Here is a 24,923-nt window from a genome sequence, read left to right as displayed (position 1 = left end):
TACTTAACGATTTTAAGACATTAACTTTTACAACTTCATGTGGGTGATCAGTCTGTAGAAGCGTCACCCTCTCTGGCTCCTTCTTTGACAGTAATTTCCTTGGAACTCAGCCTTGGGAATCTCCAGTACTTGGCTAGCAAGGAAGACCTTTGGAACCTCTACTTTTATCCCCAAAGTGACCATTACCTCACATCAGAGTGGGGCTTGTTGTAACATGACAATTGGTCAATTTAGTTGCTAGATTAATTGTATTCACAATTACTTACACGACCTTCTCTCATTATCATCGACAGGAAGACAATAGAACTGTTTCATACTATCCCTTTATCTGATTCTATACAATGACAGGTTTTCAGACAGTTTCAAATGTTGAGGCTAATCAGAGCTTGAAGGTCTCTCTTGCCAGTACATTTATCTTCATTGCACATTCTTTACATACACAGCAATGAAGGTTTCACATCTTTACAGTGAATAAAACTCAGTCTTTTACTATAACTACTGATTCATTATTGATTCATTAATTGTAACTCAATTAAGGCTCACTACTTAAACATCTGTTACTGACTGATAGTTAATACAGTAATATTTAATTAATACATTTGGTTAATACAAGATACAGTGGTTCAAAACAACAGATTATGGAAAACAATAGCTTTATTTTTTACTAATCTTGATTGGATTAAACATGAGCCTTATTCTTAAACTGGATTTTGGCAGAATATGATGTCCTATAGCTTATCAAAATTAGAAAATAATTTATTTGTTTAAACAATTTCTGCTAGCTCTGCAGTTTCTAGAAAAAATAAGTTTATATGGTGTTCATTTTTAAAATGCAGATGCACCCTTTATAATATAATTATCTATTACATTGATTCACTAAGTGGTAACTTATTCAAGGTTCATTACTGAATAATCATCTGGTTCATGACTGGCTATTAATACAAAACCAATAGGTATTTAATAAAGAAAAGTTATACAATGGACAAAAGTTTCAAGAAGCCACATGTTAAGAGTTTAAAATGGCTTCCTTGACCTTGTTACTTATAACAGTGAATAGAGGATGAAAGTGATTGAATTTTAAAATGAAATTTGACTATCCCGCCCTGTCTATAGTTTCATACATTACAATGATGAAACTTCAAAACTACTTCATTGGCTGCAGAACACTTTAAGAGGTCCTGTGGTCCTGAGAGGTGCTATAGAAACGTATTGTTTCATAATTGTCCAGAAAATTGGATATATTACACACAATCCCCTCGTCAAGATCATTGATAAAGATTGAACCTTAATTTTGTGTAATAACCACATCTTTGCCACCATTTTGAATACTATGTGAAACTTCAAACACACAATATCCTGAATTATTTGTTTTAAAACACAGCAAGTTGTTGTGATTTGGAACGCACTGCCTGAAAATGGTGCGAGAAGCAGATTCACTTCTATCTTTAAAAAGGGATCTGGACAGATTCTTGAAAGGAAAAGAAAACTGCAGGGCGACTGGATTAATTGGGTTGTTTTTCAAAGAGCCACCATGAGCATGATGGGCATAATGGCCTCCCTCTTTGCTCTGTGAGCCTCGTAGGCATTTAAAGTGAGTGGTCATGACCTGGAATCTGCTTCCACTCGAGGGTAAGAGAAGCGGGGATAATTGGGTGGACAAATAAACCTATAGGTACGTGAGGATGGAACGGGGCAATGGAACTAACTGATTCACTCTGGAGAGCTGGCATGCAATTGATGGGCCGAATGCATAATTCTATGATCTAAAGAGAGCAATTTCATCTACTCCAGTCTCTCCAACTAACTGAAGTCCCTCACCCCTGGTGCCGTTCTCATAAATCCTGTCTCCAGCCTCTCAAAGAATTCACATCTTTCCTTTAATGTATGGTCCATATGTAGGGTTCCATTATAGAGGGATAGAATTGAAAAGCAAGGAGTTTCTGTTCAACTTGTTTGGTTAGACTAACTGGGAGTACTGTCAACATTAGTGATCTCCATTTAGAAAAAGAACAATACCAGAACCGAAAGCATTTTCTTCACTGACACTTTTCAGAAAAAAAGAGAGAAGACTGAAGGGTGACCTGGTGGGAGCCTTTAAGATTATGAAGGGATTCAATAATCCAATAGGGATTTCATGACAAACCTCTTTACCCAGTGAGTGGTGAGAATGTGGAACTTGCTCCCACAGCGAGTGGTGGAGGTGAAAAACATGAAGACATTTAAGCAGAGGTTAGATACATACACGAGGGAGATAGGAATAGAAAGATATGCTGATGGAGGGAGATGAAGCGGAGACTCATGTGGAGCATAAATACTGACATAGACCAATTGAGTCGACTGGCCTGGCCCCGTGCTGTAGACTCAATGGAACAGAGACAAATGTATTTATTTGTGATCTATCTGTAGTGGTAGGAAAAACACTATTTACTATTTAGGATATAATGAATGTACTTAATCAGCTTTGTGGCTCATTTCAGTGGGAATGTGCACTCCCAGGCTCAAAGAGCATCAGCTCACTGGAAGCAAAGCCGTGAGACCAGCCAGCCCAGCGGAAAGAAGCCCTCTGACCCTCCTACTTCACCAACAGTCAGAATGAACATGGTTCAGTCCTGGATGTGATTAACAACAGCAATAACAGCGGAATCCCTGCAATCATCTGTGAACTCGCTGGTGTCTCATCAAGCTGGATGACTGAGTGAATCCCTTCCCACAAGCGGAGCAGGTGAATGGCCTCTCCTCAGCATGCACTTGCTGGTGCTTCAGCAGGGTGGATGAAAGTCTGAATCTCTTCGCGCAGTTACAGCAGGTGAACGGCCTCTCCCCAGTGTGAATTCGCTGGTGCATCAGCAGGTGGGATGAATCACTGAATCCCTTCCCACACTCAGAGCAGGTGAATGGTCTCTCCCCGGTGTGAACTCGCTGATGTGCCTGCAGGGCGGTTGACTGAGTGAATCCCTTCCCACACTTGGAGCAGGTGAACGGCCTCTCCCCAGTGTGAACTCGCTGGTGTCTCCGCAGGGTGGATAAATGAGTGAATCCCTTCCTACACTTGGAGCAGGTGAACGGCCTCTCCCCTGTGTGAACTCGCCAGTGGGTCAGCAAGTTAGTTGACTGATTGAATCCCTTCCCACACTCAGAGCAAGTGAAAGGTCTCTCCTCGGTATGAAGTCGCTGGTGTGTCAGTAGGCTGGATGACTGAGTGAATCCTTTCCCACAGTCAGAGCAGGTGAAAGGCCTCTCCCCAGTGTGAACTCGCTGGTGTGTCAGCAGGCTGGATAACTGAATAAATGCCTTCCCACAGTCAGAGCAGGTGAACGGCCTCTGCCCAGTGTGAACTCGCTGGTGTATCCACAGGGCGGATGACTGAGTGAATTCCTTCCCACACTCGGAGCAGGTGAATGGCCGCTCCCCAGTGTGAAGTCGCTGGTGTGTCAGCAGGCTGGATAACTGAGTAAATGCCTTCCCACAATCAGAGCAGGTGAACGGCCTCTGCCCAGTATGAACTCGCTGGTGTCTCTGCAGGGAAGATGACTGAGTGAATCCCTTCCCACACTCAGAGCAGGTGAATGGTCTCTTCCCGGTGTGAATTCGCTGGTGTATCTGCAGGTTGCCTGAGAGAGTGAATCCCTTCCCACAAACAGGGCAGGTGAATGGTCTCTCCCTGGTGTGACTGCGTCGATGATTTTCCAGTGCAGATGGGTTCTGGAATCCCTTCCCACAGTCCCTACACTTCCATGGTTTCCCCATTGTGTGGGTGTCCTTGTGTCTCTCCAGTTTCAACAATCAGTTGAAAACACTTCTACAAACAGAACACATGTACAGTCTCTCCCTGCTGTTAATGGTCTCATGTTTTTGTCAAGCTGTGTAACCTGTTAAAGCTTTCTCCACAGTCAATGCACTGGAACACTCTCACTTGGGCCTGTGTGTCTCGGTGCTTTTCCAGTCACACTGATGTTAAAAACCTTTTGAAGCAGACAAAACAGACAAACAGTTCTCCTTCTAGATTCAAAGGCCGATGATACTCACATCGTGATGAACCGAGTGACTGCTGACGTGACGTTTGGTTTGAGATTTCAATTTGCAAATCCTCCCCCTCTAATGTCCTGTAAAAGGAGTTTACAAAAGTCATTGCTGTCAGTACAGGGGAGAAATTCAGAACAAACAATTGTAATTTTGATCGAACATTCTTTCCTCTTTCATTCCCCAAAATCTCTGAATCTCCATCCCGCACACTTTCCCTACATTCTCATTCTGCTGTACCGACTATACACCCTCCCAATTTTCCTAAAGGTGCCGATTCAAGCTGATCGACAGATTCATGTTCACCGCTTCCTGTCCTGGAAACGGAGATTATAAGAAATGGGAACAGCAGTAGGCCATTCATACCATCAAGCCTGCTCCGCCATTCAATAAGATCATGTTTGATCTGATGTGGCCTTAACTGCACTTTCCTGCCTGTCCACCATAATCATTGACTCACTTGTTGATCAAAAATCTGTCTAACTCGGCCTTGAATATATTCAATGACCCGGCCTCCACTGCTCTCTGTGGAAGAGAATTCCAAAGGCTAACGCTCCTCTGAGAGAATAAATTCCTCCCCATCTCCATCTTAAATAGGAGACCCCTTTTTTAAACTGTGTCCCCTTGTTCTAGATTTCCCCATGAGAGGGAACATTCTCCCAGCACCTACTCTGTCCAGCTTCCTCAGAATGCCATTTGTTTCAAAAAGATCACCTCTCATTCTTCTAAACTCCAATGAGTTAAGGCTCAACCTGCTCAGCATTTCTCAGATGACAATCTTTCATCCCAGGAATCAGCCTAGTGAACCTTCTACAAATGGCTTCCAAGCCAGTATATCCCTCCTTAAGGAAGGAATCCAAAACTGTGCAGAATACTCAATGTGTGGCCTCAACAATGCCCTGTGCAGCTATAGTAAGACTTCCTAAAAAATTTCTTTATGTGCAGTGGACCGGACCTGGAATAGGGATAAATGGAGCTTCTAGCAAGTGTAAGTGAGCCACATTGTGAGCCCAACTGATAATCTTTTATTGGGCCTGGGCCTCAGCCGGGAAAATTTGTCTAGGCATTGTGCCTTTTCAATTGAACAAAAGCTACATGGACAACTATTCCTTGTCATTTCCCCCAGTGGCATCTCTCAACCAACTGGATTTGATTCGGATTTTCTGAATTTAAATAAAAGCTAGCCATGATTGTTCCCTGGTGCATACCCCAAAGCAACAACTTGACCTGAGTACACTTGCAAAACAATCCACTCACTGTTTTACAATATGAATTATTGTTCCCTTTGAAATTTGACATTCTCACATCTATTTTGATGCGTGCAAATGAAAAGCTTCGACAGATTCTCTCTTTTTACAGCAATACTCAATGTCTATATTACTGTACTTTCTCATTAAATACCGGCCAACTACTGGGCAAACCACCCCTTTCATTGAGAGAACTGGGGCAACCTTTCCAGAGTCTGCACCCTCCCAGGATTAACTTCATTTCCTTCAGTTCCTGCAAGTCAACAATTTAAGACCAGAATTAGATTAGAAAGGGAGAAACACTGATTTCCTCACAGATGTTGCCCAGAGGAGGAAGTTTCAGTCTGAAGCTCATTGTCCAACTTCCGCATTGTGATGTCCACAATGGAACCCTGCCTGAATCAGCCAATTAGGAATCACTCTGCTCCGCGGTGACGTGCTGGGGTTCCAGGCGGCAGGGCAGGCCAGGCGCGCGGACACGAGAGCCCCACCCCCACCCCCACCCATTGTTCCCCTTCCTCCTGCACCTTCTCGAGCCAAGGTTTCCAGGCAACCGGCTGGCGGCTCCGGCCAGAGCGAGAAGCCGCGGAGCGAACCCCCACGGCCATGGCTGCTGTCTACGGCGGCCCAAAAGGAGATCGAGAACAAAAACAGAATTACCTGGAAAAACTCAGCAGGTCTGGCAGCATCGGTGGAAAGATAAAAACAAAAAGCTACTGAGAGCGGCTGCTCGTGGCAGCCGCACTGCGCCTGCTCCGGACAATACGGTCAGCAGCGCTTTCTGCGCCTGCGCGCTGGGCTGCCAGCTGAGGGAGTGGGGGGAGGGGAGTTTACTATGCATCTTCCCCTCATTTTCTCCAGAGTTTGGTTTTAAACAGCACAGCGTTTGTTATTAACTTCACACAGACACTTAACCTTCCTCCTCTGTCCAACATCTGTGAATAAAACACTATCTTTCCCTCCCCTGGGAAGTACAGAGAGTTGTGGGACTCTGTAACTGGAATTAGTGCCAAATATGCTGAGGGGGGAAATGCTGGTGATTTTGTGGAGCCTGTTTTTTATTGTATAAACTGTTTAAAGTCAAATTTATCCTATCTATTCAAATAATATTTGTCTTTTAATGCATGCTTCATTTTTGTTGATTTTAGTTTGATTGTTACAGTATAAGTTTTAAAAGTTAACCTTGTCCTTCGATTTATTCCGTTGAGGATTGTCTGGGAATTTGTTTCTTTTAAGGGGATTGTAACAACATAGATATGTCTAGTGGTGTAATATTGTACAAATTAGATATATTATTTATGCTTCTGTAATAAAGTACATTTATTATTATTTCTAGTCGTGTAATGTAGTACTGCAGCGATGTTATGACACAGCAGTTGGTAAAGGCTGAGTTGTTTAAATCCCAGATAGAAACTTGAACAAATGTCATAACCTATATTTTCAATTGGTATATTTTGAGATGCAGCTCTGAATTCAGAAATAAAACCACAGTCTCAAAAGGTTTTTTTTAATCTAAACTAACATAAATGTTTATTAATTTAACAAGAAATTAAATACATAGAGATAAAAACAAAAAACTGCGGATGCTGGAAATTCAAAACAGAAACAGAAATACCTGGAAAAACTCAGCAGGTCTGGCAGCATCGGCAGAGAAGAGTACAGTTGACGTTTTGAGTCCTCATGACCCTTCAACAGAACTGTACAGAAACTTACAGAATACTGAAAGGCCTGGATAGAGTGGACGTGGGGAAGATGTTTCCATTAGTAGGAGAGACTAGGACCCGAGGGCACAGCCTCAGAGTAAAGGGAAGACCTTTTAGAACAGAGATGAGGAGAAACTTCTTTAGCCAGAGAGTGGTGAATCTGGAATTCATTGCCACAGAAGGCTGTGGAGGCCAGGTCATTGAGTGTATTTAAGACCGAGATAGATAGGTTCTTGGGTGGTAAGGGGATCAAAGGTTATGGGGTGAAGGCGGGAGAATGGGGTTGAGAAACTTAACAGCCATGATTGAATGGCGGAGCAAACTCGATGGGCCGAATGGCCTAATTTCTACTCCTAAGTCTTATGGTATTATGGGATCAGTGCTGTCACCTCAACCATTTACAACCTATACTAATGACGTGGTTGAATGGGCCGAGTGTATTGCAGCCACATTTGCTGACAATACAAAGATGGGTAGGAAATCAAATTGTGAGGAAACAAAGAGCTAGATTAAGTGAATGGGAAAACACTTGCAGATGGTGCATTATTTGGGAAAATGTGAGGGTTTTCACTTTGACAAGAAGAATAGAAAATCAGAAATTATTTAAGTAGAGAGAGACTGCAGAATGCTGTAGTACAGAGGGACCTTGGGGTCCTGGCACATAAATCTCAAAAAGTTAGCATGCAGGTACAGCAAGAAATTAGGAAGGTAACTGGAATGTTGGCATTTATTGCAAGAGGGTTGGAGTATAAAAGTAGGGAAGTTTTGCTACAGCTGTACTGGGCATTGGTGAAACCACACCTAGAGTACTGTGTACAGTTTTGGTCTCCTTACTTAAGGAGGGATATACCCAGCGTGTCCACTCTGAACCAGGTTTGCTGCTCCCTCTGTGTCCAGCACTGTCTGCATCCCAGGCATAAGGAAATGGAATTTCAAAAGAAGGAAGGAATTTGTCAGCATTTGAAAGACATTCACAGAGAATTGAAGGGCTCCTTGGATGGCAAGCTGTAACTAGTAGGGTGCCACAGGGTTCAGTCCTTGGGCCCCAACTATTTACAATCTATATTAATGACTTGGATTCAGGGATAGAAGGTACAATAGCTAACTTTGCAGATGACACCAAAAATAGGTGGGAAAGTAAGTTGCAATGAAGAAATAAAAAATTTACAAATGGATATGGACAGGTTAGGTGAATGGGCCAAAATTTGGCAGATGGAGTTGAATGTGGATAAGTGTGAGGTTATCCACTTTGGTCAGAAGAATAAAAAGTCGACTTATTATTTAAATGGAGAGAAACTTCAGAATGCTTCAGTGCAGAGGGATCTGGGTGTCCTCGTGCATGAATAGTTGAAAGCTAGTATGCAGGTACAGCAGGTAATAAGGAAGACAAATGGAATTTTGGCATTTATTGATAAAGGAATAGAGTATAAAAATAGGGAAGTATTGTTGCAACTGTACAAGGCATTGGTGAGACCGACCTGGAGTATTGTGCACAGTTTTGGTCCCCTTACTTGCGGAAGGATGTTGTTGCATTGGAGGCAGGTCAGAGGAGGTTCACTAGATTGATTCCAGAGATGCGGGGCTTGTCTTATGAGGAGAGATTGAGCAGTTTAGGCCTATACTCGCTAGAGTGTAGAAGGATGAGAGGAGATCTAATTGGGGTATATAAGATGCTAAAGGGGATAGACAAAGTAGACATGAGCAGATGTTTCCCCTTGTGGGGCATTGTAGAACAAGAGGCCATAGTTTTAGGCCAAAGGGTGGTAGATTTAAATCAGAGATGAGGAGGAATTACTTTTCTCAAAGGGTCGTGAATCTGTGGAATTCACTACCTCAGAGTGCAGGGGATGCCGGGACACTGAATAAATTTAAGGAGGAGATAGACAGGTTTTTAATTAGTAAAGGGTTGAAAGGTTATGGGGGGAGGGCGGGAAATTGGAGTTGAGGCCGAAATGAGATCAGCCATGATCGTATTGAATGGCGGGGCAGGCTCGAGAGGCTGAATTGCCTATTCCTGCTCCTAGTTCTTATGTTCTTATAAGAGTTGAGATCTTTCTTTATTCTTGGAGAGTTGGACATCAGACTGCCTCCTTTCAATATGGAGCTCCATTGTAGGGCTGGAACCACCTTTGAAGGAGCTGCCAATGAGTCCCACTACCCTGCCCTTTCCCCACAGCCTTCATTAGAATCATAGAATGGTTACAGCATAGGAGGTCATTCAGCCCATCGTGTCCAAGCCCACGCCAGCTTTCCGAAAGAGCTACTCAGCCAGTCCCACTCCCCAGCCATTTCATCGTAGCCCTGCACATTTTTTCTGTTCAGATAATTATCCAATTCTGTTTTGAAAGGCATGATTGAACCTTCCTCCACCACTCTCTCAGTCAGTGCACTCCAGATTCTAACCACTCATTGCATAAACAGGGTTTTCCTCATGTCACCGTTGCTTCTTTTTCAATTCACCTTTAACCCATGTCCTCTGGTCCTCAGCCCTTCTGCCACTAGGAATAGTTTCTCCCTGTCTACTCTGTCCAGATCCCTCATGATTTTGAGCATTTCTATCAAATCTCCTCTTAATCTTCTTTTCTCTAAACAGATCAGCCGCATCTCTACAAATCTATCCTCATAACTGCAGTTTCTCATCCCTGGAACCATCCTCAATAATCTGTTCTGCATCCTCTTCAATACCTTCACATCCTTCCTAAAGTGTGGTGTCCAGAATTGGACACAATACTCCAGTTGAGGTTGAACCAGTATTTTATTCTGATTTCTCATAACTTCCTTGTTATCTCAGGGAGTTGAACACCAACCTTTCTCCTGTCGACATAGAGCTGCCTTATAGAGTTGTGATCACCTTTGAAAGAGCTACCAATTAGCCCACACTCCCCTGCCCTTTCCCCAGAGCCCTGCAGACTTTACCTTTTAACTGAAGATCCAACTCACTTTGGAAAGTTGTTATTGAATCTGCTCCTATCCCCTTTCAGGCAGAACGTCTCAGGTCATAACTTATTGAGTAAAAAATGGTTCCTCATCTTCCTGATGGATTTTTGCCAATTATTTGATGTGATGTGTTTAATTGTTGGTTTCCTGTTAAAGACATTTCCTGAGTGGATTTAAGGGAACACGCTAGTGATATCTCAAAGAGACCAAACACACGACACACTGTATATTTGAAACAAAGCTGATTTATTTGATGTATTAAAATAGTAAACACCAGCCACATTACAGGAGATTGCTGAAAAAAGAGACATGACTAAGCTTTTTGTCTTGCACTCATCAGGACAATTCACAATGTTCAGCACCACTTGTGACTCCTCAGATACTGAAGCAGTCCATGTCCAAATGCAGCAAGACCTGGACAATATCCAGGTTTTGACTGACAAATGGCAAGTAACAATCACGCCACACAAGTGTCAGGCAATGACCATCTCCAAAAATAAAGAATCCAACCATCGCCCACCGCTGTATCCCCCACTATCAACATCCTGGGGGTTACCATCTGCTAATTAGTTTAAATCTAAGCCCTCTAGTCATTGACATCTCTGTTAACGAAATAAGTCCTTCCTATCCACTCTATCTATGCCCCTCATAATTTTATACACCTCAGTTAAATCTCCCCTCAGCCTCCTCTGTTCCAAAGAAAACAAACCCCAGCCTGTCCAATTTTTCCTTATCGTTAAAATTTGCCATTCCTGTCAATATCCTCATAAATCTCCTCTGTACCCTCTCTGGTGTGAACACATCCTTCCTGTAATGCACTGACCAGAACTGTACTCAGTAGTCCAGCTGTGGTCCAACTAGTTGTTTATTCAGCTCTAGTATAACCTCCCTGATCATATAATAAAAACAGAAAATGCTGGAAATACTCAGCAGCTCTGGCAGCATCTATGGAGAGAGAGGAGTTTCAAGTCTGTGATCTTTCATCAACCAAAAATGCTAGAAATATTCCCTGATCTTGTATTCTATGTCTCAGTTAATAACAGAAAGCATCCTGTCTGCCTTTTTAATCACCTTATCTACCTCGCCTGTCCCCTTCAGGGATCTGTGGACATGCACTCCAATGTCCCTCTGTTCAGCTACACTTCTCACCATCATACCAGTAATATTCTTTCCCTTTGCCATGTTTGCCCTCCCCAAATGTATTTATTACCTCACACTTCTCGAGGATGATCTCCATTTGCTACTTTTCTGCCCACCTGATCATTCTATTGACACCTTCCTACAGTCTACAGCTTTCTTCCTCACTGTTAATGACAAGGTTGAAAATGTCTTAATCATGTCCCCATGTTAAAGTCTAAATCAGTGATATATACCACAGAAGCATAGAATCCTGTGATGAGCCATCCAGAACTCCACTAGAAACAGCCTTGTGGTCCCAAAACAACCTCTTGACCATTCCCCTTTGCCTCCTGCAGCTCCAGCTGATGACACTTCCTGCAATTGTGATTGTCCAGCACAGAGAAGCATCCTGGTTTTCCCACATGGAACTGGATGCGCACTATACAGGAATTAGATGCCCTGTCATGCCTTTATTTATCTAATTATTAACTCATTTAAACAAAATAAGCTAATCATTAAAATAAATAAAGATTCATCAGCTACCCACCAGCTTCTTCCATTGTGCTGAAGTCACCTTATTTTTTTACAGGGAATTAACAAAAATGTTTTTCTTAACTCTTATTATCTAAACACCTCAGAGTTTAATTTACTGAAAAAATCAGACTTCTTCACTGTTTCAACCCATTGTTAGTTAGCTTTATCATTATCCCCTAGATTTGATTAATTGAATACTGACTGCAATTCTATGATAAATTATCAATTCGCCTTTAGTTTTAGGCTAATTGATTACTTTATATTTGATTAATACAGTGACCAGGGCCATACTCGGTAGTCTAGCTGTGCTCTAACTAGTGTTTTACACAATTCTAACATAATCTCCCTGCTCTTATATTCTAGGCCTCAGGCAAGAAAGTGTCCCAAATGCCTTCCTGACCACCTGATCTACCTGTCCAGCCACATTCAGGGATCTGTGGATGTGCACTCCGAGGTCTCTCTGTTCCTCTGTAGTGCTCAGCGTCATCCCTTTTATTTTCATTCCCTTCTCTTGTTTGCCCTCCCCAATTTCATTATCACACACTGCTCCAGATTGAATTACATTTGCCAATTTTCTGCTCATCTGACCAGTCCATTGATGTTTTCCTGCAGTCCACAGCTTTCTTCATCATTGTCAACCACACCAGCAATGTTGACATCATCTGCAATCTTCTTGCTCATTGCCCCTACATTTAAGTCTAAATCATTGATATAAACTACAAATTGTGGAACCCCACTGAAAATTGAAAACAAGCGTCCAGACATGATTCAGTCCTGCATGTGAATAAAAGTAGCAATTACATCAGAATCCAACCCCTGCTGTCGCATATGAACTTGCTGGTGTCTCAGCAGGTTGTTTGACTGAGCGAATCTCTTCCCACACACGGAGCAGGTGAACGGCCTCTCCCCAGTATGAACTCGCTGGTGTGTCAGCAGATTCTGTTTACTTTTAAATCTTTTCTCACAGTCAGAACATTTAAAAGGTCTCTGATCAGTGTGAACAAGTTGATGTGTAGTGAGATGAGATGACTGAGTGAATCTTTTGCCACACTCAAGGCAAGTATATGGTCTCTCCCCAGTGTGAACTCGCTGGTGTATCAGAAGGTCAGATGAATCAATGAATTCCTGCCCACATTTATTGCAGGTGAATGGCCTCTCCCCAGTGTGAACTCGATGGTGTCTCAGCAGGTGGGCTAACCGAGTGAATCCCTTCCCACAGATGGAGCAGGTGAATGGCCTCTCCCCAGTGTGAGTGTGTTGGTGTTTCAGAAGATCCTTTTTGCTTTTAAATTTTTTCTCACAGTCAGGACAATTAAAAGGTCTCTGCTCAGTGTGAACAAATTGGTGTGTCAGAAGGTGGGATGAAGAAGTGAATCTCTTCCCACACACGGAGCAGGTGAATGGCCTCTCCCCAGTGTGAATGTGTTCATGGTTCAGTAAATCCTTTTTACTTTTAAAGCTCTTCTCACAGTCAGAACATTTAAAAGGTCTCTTATCAGTATGAACAAGTTGGTGTGTCAGGACGTGGGGTGACTGAGTGAATCCCTTCCCACACACATTGCAGGTGAATGGCCTCTCCCCAGTGTGAGTGCGTTGGTGTGTCAGTAGATCCTTTCTGCTTTTAAAGCTCTTCTCACAGTCAGAACATTTAAACGGTCTCTCATCAGAGTGAGCACGATGGTGAGTCCGGAGGTTTGACAAAGCATTAAATCCCTTTCCACATTCAAGACAGGTGAATGGCCTCTTGCCAGTATGAACATGCTGGTGTGTGTAGAGACTGGATGACTGAGTGAATCCCTTCCCACACATGGAGCAAGTGAACGGTCTCTCCCCAGTGTGACTGCGTCGATGAGTTTCCACCTCAGATGGGGAATTGAAACCCTTCCCACAGTCCCCACATTTCCATGGTTTCCCCATAGTGCGGGTTTCCTTGTGTCTCTCCAGGTTGGACGACCAGTTGAAGCCCAGCCCCACACCCACACACAACACGTGTACAGTCCCTTCCCGCTGTGAACAGTATGATGTTTTTTCAGGCTGTGTAACTGGTTAAAGCTCTTTCCACAGTCAGTTCACTGGAAAACTCTCACTCGGGGTGTGTGTGTCTGTCTTTGTGCTTTTCCAGTCACACTGATGTTTGAAACATTTTCCCACAGATAGAACAGCCAAACATTTCTCCTTGCACATTCAAAGGCCAATGATATTCGGATCCTGATGAATCAAGTGACTCTGTCAGATCTTGATGTGATGTTTGGTTTGAATTTCCCATCTGCAAATCCAACCCTCCGAATACCCTGTAAATGAAGTTTAAATTGAAATACTCAAAATATGCAACAGACAAACAGGCCATTCTGTCCAACTGTTCTGCTAGTTTTATGCTTCTCCCCCCATTTCATGCAAATCATCTCAGCCTTTCAGCTTATCTTTCTAATCCCTTTTCTTCCATGTACTCATCTAGTCTCCTGTTGAAACTATCACAATTTTTCTCCCTCAATGGTTTCCTGTGAGTTCCATATTCTCACCACTCTCTGAGTGAAGACATTTCAAGTGGAAACATTGTCTCCATATCTACCCCGTCCAACCCATTGATCATTGTAAAGCCCTCTATCAGCTCCTCCCTCTCCCTTTTTCTAAAGAAAAAATGCCCCAACCCAAACCTTCCCAACACCTGTAATTTTTTTTTTGGTTTACAAAATTCATCAGTTGGCCCAGGATAGAAATTGAGAAGAGACACACATTTCTCTCGGTTTGAGTTTGCTGTGTGTAAATCCTCCTCTTCTAACCCCCTGTGAAAGGAGTTTCCAAAACCCATCCCTGTCAGTCCAGGATAGAAATTCACAACATTCTCCCCTCCTGCTCTGGGTTTGTCACCGGGACATTTCCTCTCGGCTCCGCTCTGTGCAAACGGAGAACCGGTAGCTTCTCATTTGGGGTTTGCAGTTTACACAACATGTTTCCGGAGCCTCTCCGTCCACCCGCCGGATCCATCGCTCTTTCCGCCCCCGCCATCCCCCCCTCTACCCATTGTGGATCCTGGACAGAAGCGTCTGTCCCTGGTCATCTGACACTGCGCATGCTCCCAACACTGGGCAGCACTGCGCCTGCGCACTGCTCCTCTGTTGTAATGGACAGGGGACATTCTCCACCGCGGGGGATGCTGGGTAAAAATGCTGCCATAGAGAACCCCAATTATGAACAGGTTTTTCTTTGCTTTCACACTGGGGTCGGATGGCCAATAAATAAGATTAAATTCGTGCTGGTTTTCCTCAATTAACCCACATTTATCGATGTGATTATTAATTTTATCCCGAATCATTGCTTCTAGAATTTTCCCCACCACGGAGGTTAAACTGACTGGCCTGTAGTTATTGGGCTTATCTTTACTTTTTTTCAACAAAGTTATAACGTTTGCAATCCTCCAGTCCTCTGGAACCACCTCTGAGTCTAAGTGAAATTGGAAAATTATGGCCAGTGCCTCTGAAATTTCCACTCTCACTTCCCTCATTATCCATGGATGCAACTCATCCAGTCCTGGTGCATTATTAACTTTAAATATTGACTGTCTATCTAGTCTCTCCTTCCTATCAATTTTAAATACTTCTAGTGTTTTACTTACCTCCTCTTTCACCGTGGCCATATAGCATCTTCTTCCTTGGTAAAGACAGATACAAAATATTCTTACAAAAGCTCTCTGTGCCCAACCTGCCTTTTTTAGGAAATAAATTGATCATTACTTCTCTCTGCCAACCTAACTTTCTCTCTTTCTATATATCTGTCTTTCTCATTCTGCATCATTCTCCATTCTCCATCAATCCCACTCTTTACAGTCTTTGGAAAATATATTGCCCTTCAATAGAAACAGGAGGGTGTCGTTCAACCCCTTGACGCTACTCTGAATTCACTAAGAGAATTGCTGATCTGCCTAGCAGCATCGTTCCCTTACTTCCATCTTCCTCGCTCAACAAAAGCAGGAACAACCCTGGCAAAAAAACTCCCAGGAGGAGGTTGGGTGTGGGGGGCTCAATTCCACTTGAGCATTCGTTGACTGAACCTAAGTCCAACACCATAATCACTCGACCAACCTGCTGCATTGGAACCTTTTGCTGACCACTCATTCGGCCTTTCAGTGAACGAGACAGAACACATTCCAATGGTCACGATGAGTTTCTTTTTCTCAAATGTTCCTTCATTCTATTTTCATCAGTCTCCAATTTGAAATGACTGAAAAGTTCCTCTCAGTATTATAACTGAGAATGTGTCTATCTGCTCAGCATTAACTGAACACGGTAAGAGAGATGCTTTGGGATTATTTGAACTTGGTTTCAGCCCATGCACCCAGTGGTTCACTGAGGGCTCAGTGATACACGTGCTACTGACATATCACTTGTCTGTGATTACGGATATCCGGTAACATGATGGTTGTGAACTTAATGTTGTTTATCATGTTTTGCTTCAAGATTCAAACATCCACCTTCAAGTTTGACATGTGGGGAATCTTCTCTGTTGCAGAGAGCTCGCTGACTTTCCAGAGACTCATCAGAGGTTTCAATGATGATGATGATGGCGATCATTACTATTATTTCATGTCAATATAACCAAGGCAAAGTGGATAGTGGAGGGGATCCTCTTATGACAGATGATGAGGAAAGTAATGCCACACCATCTTGCACCTTAAAATCGTAGACCTCATTTGTGCCGGCATCGTCAGAATGTCATTAAACTTTCACAATGTCACAATAGAATGTCATTCCCACTCGGTCTGTAACAGTGGAACCATCCCTCCTGTGAACAGGCTCGGGGTCAGAGAGTCATAGAATTATACAGCACAGAAAAAGGCCCTTTGGCCCATTGCGTCCATGCTGGCCATCAAGCACCTATCTATTCTAATCCTATTTCCCAGCACTTGGCCCGCAGCCCTGTATGTAATGGCGTTTTAAGTACTCACCAAAATACTTCTTAAATGTTGTCAGGGTTCCTGCCTCTACCACCCCCTCAGGCAGTGTGTTGCAGATTCCAACCATCCCCTGTGTGAAAATATTTTTCCTCAAATCCCCTCTAAAGATCCTGCCCCTTACCTTAAATCTCCGCCCCCTGGTTATTGACACCTCCGCTGAGGGGAAAAGTTTCTTCTTATCTACCCTATCTATGCCCCTCATAATTTTGTACACCTCTATCAGGTCCCCACTCAGCCTTCTCTGCTCTAAGGAAAACAGCCCTAGCCGATCCAGTCTCCCTTTATAGCTGAAACACTCTAGCCTAGGCAACATCCTGGTGAATCTCCTCTGCACCCTCTCCAGTGCAATCACATCCTTCCTATAGTGTGGCGCCCAGAATTGCACAGATTACTCCAGATGTGGCCCAACTAGTGTTTTATACAGCTCCAACATAACCCCCCTGCTCTTATATTCTATGCCTCGACTAAAAAAGGCAAGTATCCCTGAGGTATACCACTCATCACAGCCTTCCAATCACAAAAACAACTTTGGACCATCACCCTCTGCCTCCTGCCACTAAGCCAATTTTGGATCCAATTTGCCAAATTGCAGAGCTCGAAATCGGACTAAATTAACCACATTAACTATGTGGGGGCTGCAGCTGACCGACGCTGCAGTGTACTGCTGCTCCCTGAGGCTCACAGTGACAGAAAACAGTGAAACTCTCATACAGAACTTCCCCCACTCTGGATGCCTGGGCCCCAGCTGCTGAAGCGTGATATAGGGGCGGTCAGATGCTGACACGGTGCTGAGTCACGCCCTTGTGAGCTGACACACATGGAGACGGAGCCAGGAAGCAGCCCCTTGTGTGAAGGACTCACAACAGACTGATTATTTGACACTGGGAAGTGTTCTTGAGTGTCAGCAATCTCTGTCTCGGTGTGTATCTGAACATTGAACCCTGGTTTTAAAGGGAGAAGTGTTTGATCAGAGGCTGGAAGGAAGGTTTAACCTGTACATTGATTGTCTGATGGGTCATTCTGTCCGATTGGATTCTACAGTTTGTTTTCTCAGCTGCTCCTGGAGACAGTTGGGTGACAGTTTAAGCCGAGTTTCTATCTGACACCCAACAGACAGGAGCTCCCAGCCACAGTCCAAAGGCAGTTTGTGTACAGGGGTGAGACAGTTTTCCATCACTGTGAGTCTCAGTGAGAGTGCAGTGTGAATACGCTGGTGTCTCAGCAGGTCATTGCTTTTTGTAAAGGTATTCTCACATTCAGAATATTGGAACAGAGTGAACACATTGGTGTTCAGTATATTGGGAGGATTCAGAGAGAAGCCGGAAGCGGCGGATAGTGAGAGTGGAGAATGTTCATTGTTTAACTGGCGCCGCATTCGGGATTTGTAAACCCCGCCCCCCCCGCCCGGGGTTTATTAACCCGCTCCCGACAGTGACCTCCCACCTGTCAGCTCACAATGCCCGGCTGATTGACAGCAGCGACAGGCCAATAGCAGGAGGGGGCGTGTCCGCGGCTGCGGTTGGTTCTCGAGCCAATCGGAGTGATGGAGGGGCGGGGCTAGGCTGCGACTGAAGCATGCGCAGAACTGGAATCGGAGCTGGAAGAAGGCGGTCGGGTTAAGATCACAAAGGGTGAGAAATGAAGCCGACGGCTGGAGATTGTGAACGGGGGGAGCCTGGAAACCGCGCGCGAGCTCAGAGGGCGGGTGGAGATTATGAACCGGGGGGAGCCTGGAAACCGCGCGCGAGCTCAGAGGGCGGGTGGAGATTATGAACCGGGGGGAGCCTGGAAACCGCACGCGAGCTCGGAGGACGGGGAGACAGTGGCCTAGTGGTAATGTCACTGGGCTAGAAACCCAGAGACCCTGTTCTGAGGATATGGATTCAATTCAGCGAATAAATCTGGAATATAAACCTCGTCTCGGAAATAGTGACCATAAAACTATCATGGGTTGTTTTAAAACCTCATCTGGTTCACCAGCGCCCCTTCAGGGAAGGAAATCTGTCAACCTACATGTGACTCCAGACCCACAGTGAAGTGGTTCACTCTGAAACCGTCCAGCAAGCCACTCAGTTCCAGGGCTATTAGGAATGGGCAATGCCCACAACCCATCATAGAATTAAAAAAAACATGGTGGCTGTGGGACTGGAAACCCTGGTAAGAGGCCTGGTTTATGCAGGCAACTGCCTGTCACCATCTTGGGAGGGGAAGGTGGGGGGTGGGGGTGTAAATGGGTGGCCATATTGGTGAGGGAATTGTCATTTGTGGGAGAGAATTCCAAACTTTTGTTTTTGTGTCAACAATTGTTACCCCATTTCAATCTGAAAGACCTGGCTACAATTTTTAGACTATGCCCCTAGTCCACAACTCCCCAGTTAACAGAAATAATTTCTCTCTATCTTGGATAAATTCCTGGAAACACAATCCGAGTTTCAGTCATCTCTCCTAATAAATTAATTTCAGGTATCACTGTGACTGGAAAAGCATCTGGATACACAAAGCCCTGGTCAGACGACATCTGGAGAACGGTGTTCAGTTCTGGGCAGGAAGGATACATTTTCCTTGGAGGGAGTGCAGCACAGACTTACCTGAACGATACCTGGACTCCAAGTGTTAAATTGTGAGGCGAGATGACACAAAGTTGGGTTGTATTCACTGGAATTTAGAAGATTAAGGGGTGATTTGATCAAAGTTGTCAAAATATTAATTGGAACTGAGTGGATAGATAGAGAGAAACAATTTCCACCAGTTGGGGAATCTGGGATTGTTCAATGTCATTAATACCTTTGGTTAACAAAGATTGTTCAATGTCAGATTTAACATTAACATTGATCTTGCATCAACCAGGGATGAGAACTGAACATCCAGGGGTATTCAGTGTTTAGGAAGGTCAGACAAAAAGGAAAAGGTGGTGGAATTGCATTGCTGGTTAAAGAGGATATCAACGCAATAGTGGGCATAATGTAAACATGAGAGCTGAACCTTTCAGAAGTGAAGTTAGCAAACACCTCTGCACACAAAGGTAGGTAGAAGTGAGGAACTCTGTTCCACAAACAGCAGTTGATGCAAGATCAATGTTAATGTTAAATCTGACATTGAACAATCTTTGTTAACCAAAGGTATTAATGGATGTGGAGCAAAGGCAAGTGTATAGAGTTAGATCACAGATCAGCCACGTTTTCATTTCATGTTGGAACAGGCACGAGGGACTAAATAGCCATCCCCTAGAATCATAGAAACTTACGGCACAGAAAGGCCATTCAACCCTTTGTGCTTCTGCTGTCTCTTTGAAAGAGCAGTCATGTTTAGACCCACACACATGCATTCTGTTTGTAATCAGTAAGTTCCTCATTCTCAAGTCCCTGTCAACTTCCTTTTAAAATTCCCTGTAGAATCAGGTTCCAGCACCTTTTCAGGTCAAGAGTTCCTGATCCTGACAACTCCCTGTTGGTGCAGAAACTGCTGAACTCGATGTTGAGTTCTGGAAGGTTGTAAAGTGTTGAATCGAAAGATGAGCTGCTTTTCCTCAAGCTCCCATTGAGCTTCATTGGAACAGATCAGGGGGCCAAGGACAGAGAGGTCAGAGTGGGAGTGGAGCAGAGAATTAAAATGACAAGTGACCAGAAGCTCAGGGTCAAGCTCACAGACTGAACAGAGGTTGTTCCACAAAGTGATCACCCAATCTGTGTTTGATGTTCCCAACGTAGAGCAGACCATATGGTGAGCACTGAATAAAGAAACTAAATGGAAAAAATTACAAGTAAATTACTGTTTGTTGTAGGCTGAAGAAAGATGCTTCATTTGAAGAGTAAGGGTTACAAAGTAAAACAAGGCAATTTCCAGAATATTAAATCACCAGTCCGGTTACAGAGATTATTAACATCAGCAGAAACAAACCCACACTATCAGAATGAACATGGTTCAGTCCTGGATGTGATGAACAGCAGAATCCAACCCCCGGAGTCATTGCTGAACTCGCTGGTGTGTCAGCTGGATGGATGATGGATTAAACCCCTTCTCACATGTGGAGCAGGTGTCTGGCCTCTCCCCAGTGTGAACTCTATGCTGTGCGTCTTAAAGCCGATGGTTTTCTCCATGCACCAGCTGCTCTTGTCTTTCCAGGTGGTGGGGGCCATGGGTTTGGAATTTCCAAATTCTGGTTGAATTGCAGATCTATGAAATCCGTCTCCTTTTCCCCTCCTCCACCTCTCACTCTCTCTTCTCCCGTAGAGGCCAGAATCTTGTGTAGGTCCAGACTGGGAGGCAGGTTCCCTTCCCTTAAGGACATTAGTGAACCAGTTTGGTTTTTATGACAATCTGGTAGCTTCCATGGTCACATTTTCCACGTGCTGGTCCCACAAATTACCAGATTGATTCACCTCAGTGTCACAGCCTGTCCTTGTGTTTTTGTCGGTTCTGTTTCACAGTTCCTTGTTTATGTTTTAAATTCATTTTGTAGAGTATTAGAAGGATTTTCAGTTTGGAAAGTCAAACCACTATCACATCAAAATCAGCCAGAGTCACTTGATTCATCAGGACCTGAATATTATCATCCTTTGAACATGGAAGCAAAAAGCACCGTTCACACCAGGAATAAACCGTGGAAATGTGGGGACTGTGGGAAGGGATTCAGATCCCCGTCTGATCTGGAAACTCATCGACGCAGTCACACCGGGGAGAGGCCATTTAGCTGCTCCGTGTGTGGGAAGGGATTCATTCAGTTAGTCTGCCTTCAGAGACACCAGCGACTTCACACTGGGGAGAGGCCGTTCACGTGCTCCGTGTGTGGAAAAGGATTCACTCTCTCATCCCACCTGCTGAAACACCAGCAAGTCCACGCTGAAAAGAGAGAGTTTAAATGCCCTGACTGTGAAAAGAGCTTTAAAAACCCACATGGACTGAGGGAGCACCAGCGCATTCACACCGGGTATGCACCGTTCAGCTGCTCACAGTGTGGGAAGAGGTTCAGGACATCGCCCCACCTTCTGACACATCAACGGGTTCACACTGACGAGAGACCTTTTAAATGTCCAGACTGTGGAAAGTGCTTCAAAGGTTCTGGGGATCTGCAATATCATCAACGCATTCACACTGATGAGAGACCGTTCAGGTGCTCTCACTGTGCAACTGGGTTCAGACGATCATCTGAACTTACTGTACATGAACGAGTTCACACTGGGGAAAGGCCGTTCACCTGCTCCAAATGTGGGAAGGGATTCACCCAGTCATCCAACCTGCTGACACACCAGCTAGTTCACACTGGGGAGAGGCCCTTCACCTGCTCTGAATGTGGAAAGGGATTCACACGACCATCCCACTTGCTCACACACCAGCGAGTTCACACCGGGGAGAGGCCATTCACCTGTTCCGTGTGTGGGAAGGGATTTAATCGATCATCCAACCTGCTGAGACACCAGCGAGTTCACACTGGGGAGAGAGCCTTCACCTGTCCCGTGTGTGGGAAGGGATTTACTCATTCATCCAACCTGCTGACTCACCAGCAAGTTCACACTGGGGAGAGGCCCTTCACCTGCTCCGTCTGTGGGAAGAGGTTTAATCGATCTTCTAACCTGCTGACACACCAGCGAATTCACACGTGACTGCACTGTTCAAATTCTGCTGCTGTTAATCAGATTCAGGAGTGAACTTTGTTAATTATGATATTGGGCAAGTGTTGTTGCTAACCACAGTATCCGGGCTGGAGTTGACAGAATTGTAAAGTGCCTTTCACAATCTCAGGACATCTCTGTGCGCAGTAAACCTCCACAACAGCAATGTGATCGTGACCAGAGATGACCTGTTTTTAGTCAGATTGGTTGAGGGTGAAATATTGCCCTCACCAGGGAGTGCGCCCCTGCTCTCCTTAAAAATAGCAGCCATGGGATCTTTCACATCCGCCTGAGAGAGCAGACGGGACCCTCAGTTTGACATCCTCACATCTCCTTATGTGGCTCAGGGTCATCACTCCTGTGAAGCCCCTTGGGATGTTTCTCATTGCGTGAAAGTAGCTTTATAAATGTGAGATGAATGCGACATCACAGACATAGATGTGTTGGGTAAAACTGAACCAGGCGCTGCCTGCAGCTGAGAGCCGAACACACGGGAACCGTCAACAACAATTGGAATGCTGCAGTTTTTATAATACCATATAAATAATATAAGGAACAGCAAAGAATGACTAAAATATTAATAAAGAAGGAGAAATTAGACTGCAAGAGAAAGCTAGCTAGAAATATAAAAACAGGTGGAGTTTCGACAAGTATTTAAAAAGGAAAAGAATCAGTAAAGTGAGCATTGGTCCTCGAGAGACTGAGTCTGGGGAATTAATAATGGAAAATAAGGAAATGGCGGACAAACACAACAGATTTTTGCGCCTGTCTTCACTGCAAAGAATACAAATAACATGCCAGAAATGATTGTGAATCAGGAGGTGAAAGGGAGAGAGGAACTTAAAACAATTACAGGGAACTTATAACAGGCACCAGGGAAAGTGTACCGAGAAAATTATTAGAACTAAAAACTGACAAGACCCCTGGTCCTGATGGACTTCATCCTAAGGTCTTAAAAGAAGTGGCTATGAAGTAGTGGATGCATTGGTTTTAATTTTCCAAAATTCCCTAGATTCTGGAAAGATCTCATCAGATTGGAAAATAATGAATGTGACTCTTCTATTCAAGGAGGGAGACAGAAAGCAGGAAACTACAGGCCAGTTAGTTTAACATCTGTCATTGGGAAAATCCTAGAATCTATTATTCAGGAGGTTCTAATGGGCACTTAAAAAGTCTCAATGTAATCAGGCAGTGTCAACATGGTTTTGTGAAACAGAAATCATGCCTGACTGATTTATTAGTGTTCTTTGGGGAAGTAACAAGCAACAAGGTAAGGGGAACCTGTGGATGTGCTGTACTTCGATTTCCAGAAGGCATTTGACAAAGTGCCACATCAAAGGTTACGGCACAAAATCAGAGCTCATGGTGTAAAGGGCATTACAATTAATTTATGGGGTACAACTCATTTGACCTGATGTTCCCAATTGTATATTATCTAATAAATCATTTGGTTCACACTAGACTCAATCATCGGAGAAGACTGAATACTTCAGATGGTAAATTTAAAAGATTTATTAACAATTAAAAGGTAGAAAGGTAACAAGTTAAAAAATTAGAAAACTAAGTTTCAATTAACAGTAAAAGTAAAAAGCTTAACAACTAAGCAGACTTCTCATACCTTCCTCGGGTGATCAAGCTGAAGGTGTGAAGTGATGCTAACCCTCTGCTCGGCCGTCGACAGTCGATCTTTCAGAATCCCGTCTCACACACTCAGTGCGTGGATAACATGCCAGCAAAATGGCTTCTCCACACCTTCATTTGATCCCCTTAACTCATATTTTCTTATCTCAAATTAGCCTAACTGTCAAACAATAATTAACTGTCTGCTTATTTATAATTTGTTTCTCACATATGTGAGCATCTTTCCACACAGTAATAAAATGGGGCTACTCCCTATGTTTCAGTATCTAATTTTTAATAATTCTTGAATAATGCCTTATTCTTTACCCATCTTTATGTACTCCCCAAGGATATAAAGACTTCGACTTAGCACAACTCATCTTTCTAGATTGGTCTGTGAAAGATCATTTTACAATGCACTGTCTTATAATGTACATTTAGTACATTTAAAATTATGTGTAAGCATTACAGACTTTCTGTCCCAGGTTATATGTCCAGTCTTTACCAATACATCTATTGATTAATTGCTTATCCTTCAACTGTCTCACAGTTGAGTCTCACTACTTTGTTCAATCATTCCTGGCCGGTTTCCATTCATGCAGTAACTGGTTTATATTACTATCACAGAATCACAGTGCAGAAGAGGCCCTTCGGCCCATCATGTCTGCACCGACACATGAGAAACACCTGACCTACCTACCTAATCCCATTTACCAGCACTTGGCCCATAGCCTTGAATGTTATGACGTGCCAAGTGCTCATCCAGGTACTTTTTAAAGGATGTGAGGCAGCCCGCCTCCACCACCCTCCCAGGCAGCGCATTCCAGACCGTCACCACCCTCTGGGTAAAAAGGTTTTTCCTCACATCCCCCCTAAACCTCCTGCCCCTCACCTTGAACTTATGCCCCCTTGTGACTGACCCTTCAACTAAGGGGAACAGCTGCTCCCTATCCACCCTGTCCGTGCCCCTCATAATCTTGTACACCTTGATCAGGTCGCCCCTCAGTCTTCTCTACTCCAATGAAAACAACCCAAGTCTATCCAACCTCTCTTCATAACGTGAATATTTCATCCCAGGCAACATCCTGGTGAATCTCCTCTGCACCCCCTCCGGTGCAATCACATCCTTCCTGTAATGTGGCGACCAGAACTGCACACAGTACTCCAGCTGTGGCCTCACCAA

The 24,923-nt window shown here is 44.0% G+C and overlaps 2 protein-coding genes across 2 annotated transcripts in view; one reads left to right on the top strand and one right to left on the bottom strand.

Moving 5' to 3' along the window:
* The window catches only part of LOC144696902 (uncharacterized), a 50,496-nt gene extending 26,481 nt beyond the window's left edge, over positions 1–24,015 (top strand). The window contains exons 2-3 of the mRNA XM_078568615.1: positions 21,193–21,285; positions 21,454–24,015. Of these exons, the coding sequence (XP_078424741.1) occupies positions 21,193–21,285; positions 21,454–22,111 (751 nt within the window). The 3' untranslated portion in view covers positions 22,112–24,015. The remainder of the gene's footprint in view (positions 1–21,192; positions 21,286–21,453) is intronic.
* LOC144698389 (uncharacterized) lies at positions 2,653–15,194 on the bottom strand. The gene is made up of 3 exons (XM_078570339.1): positions 15,174–15,194; positions 12,395–13,051; positions 2,653–3,591 (listed from the first exon to the last, which is right to left on the bottom strand). Exons 1-3 carry the CDS (start codon positions 15,192–15,194, stop codon positions 2,653–2,655), a joined length of 1,617 nt encoding a protein of 538 aa, XP_078426465.1.
* Positions 24,016–24,923: the final 908 nt, after the last annotated feature.

This window comes from Cetorhinus maximus, chromosome 23 (genome assembly GCF_964194155.1).
Source record: "Cetorhinus maximus chromosome 23, sCetMax3.hap1.1, whole genome shotgun sequence".
NCBI lineage: Eukaryota > Metazoa > Chordata > Chondrichthyes > Lamniformes > Cetorhinidae > Cetorhinus > Cetorhinus maximus.
This window is presented reverse-complemented; position numbering and strand designations above follow the sequence as displayed.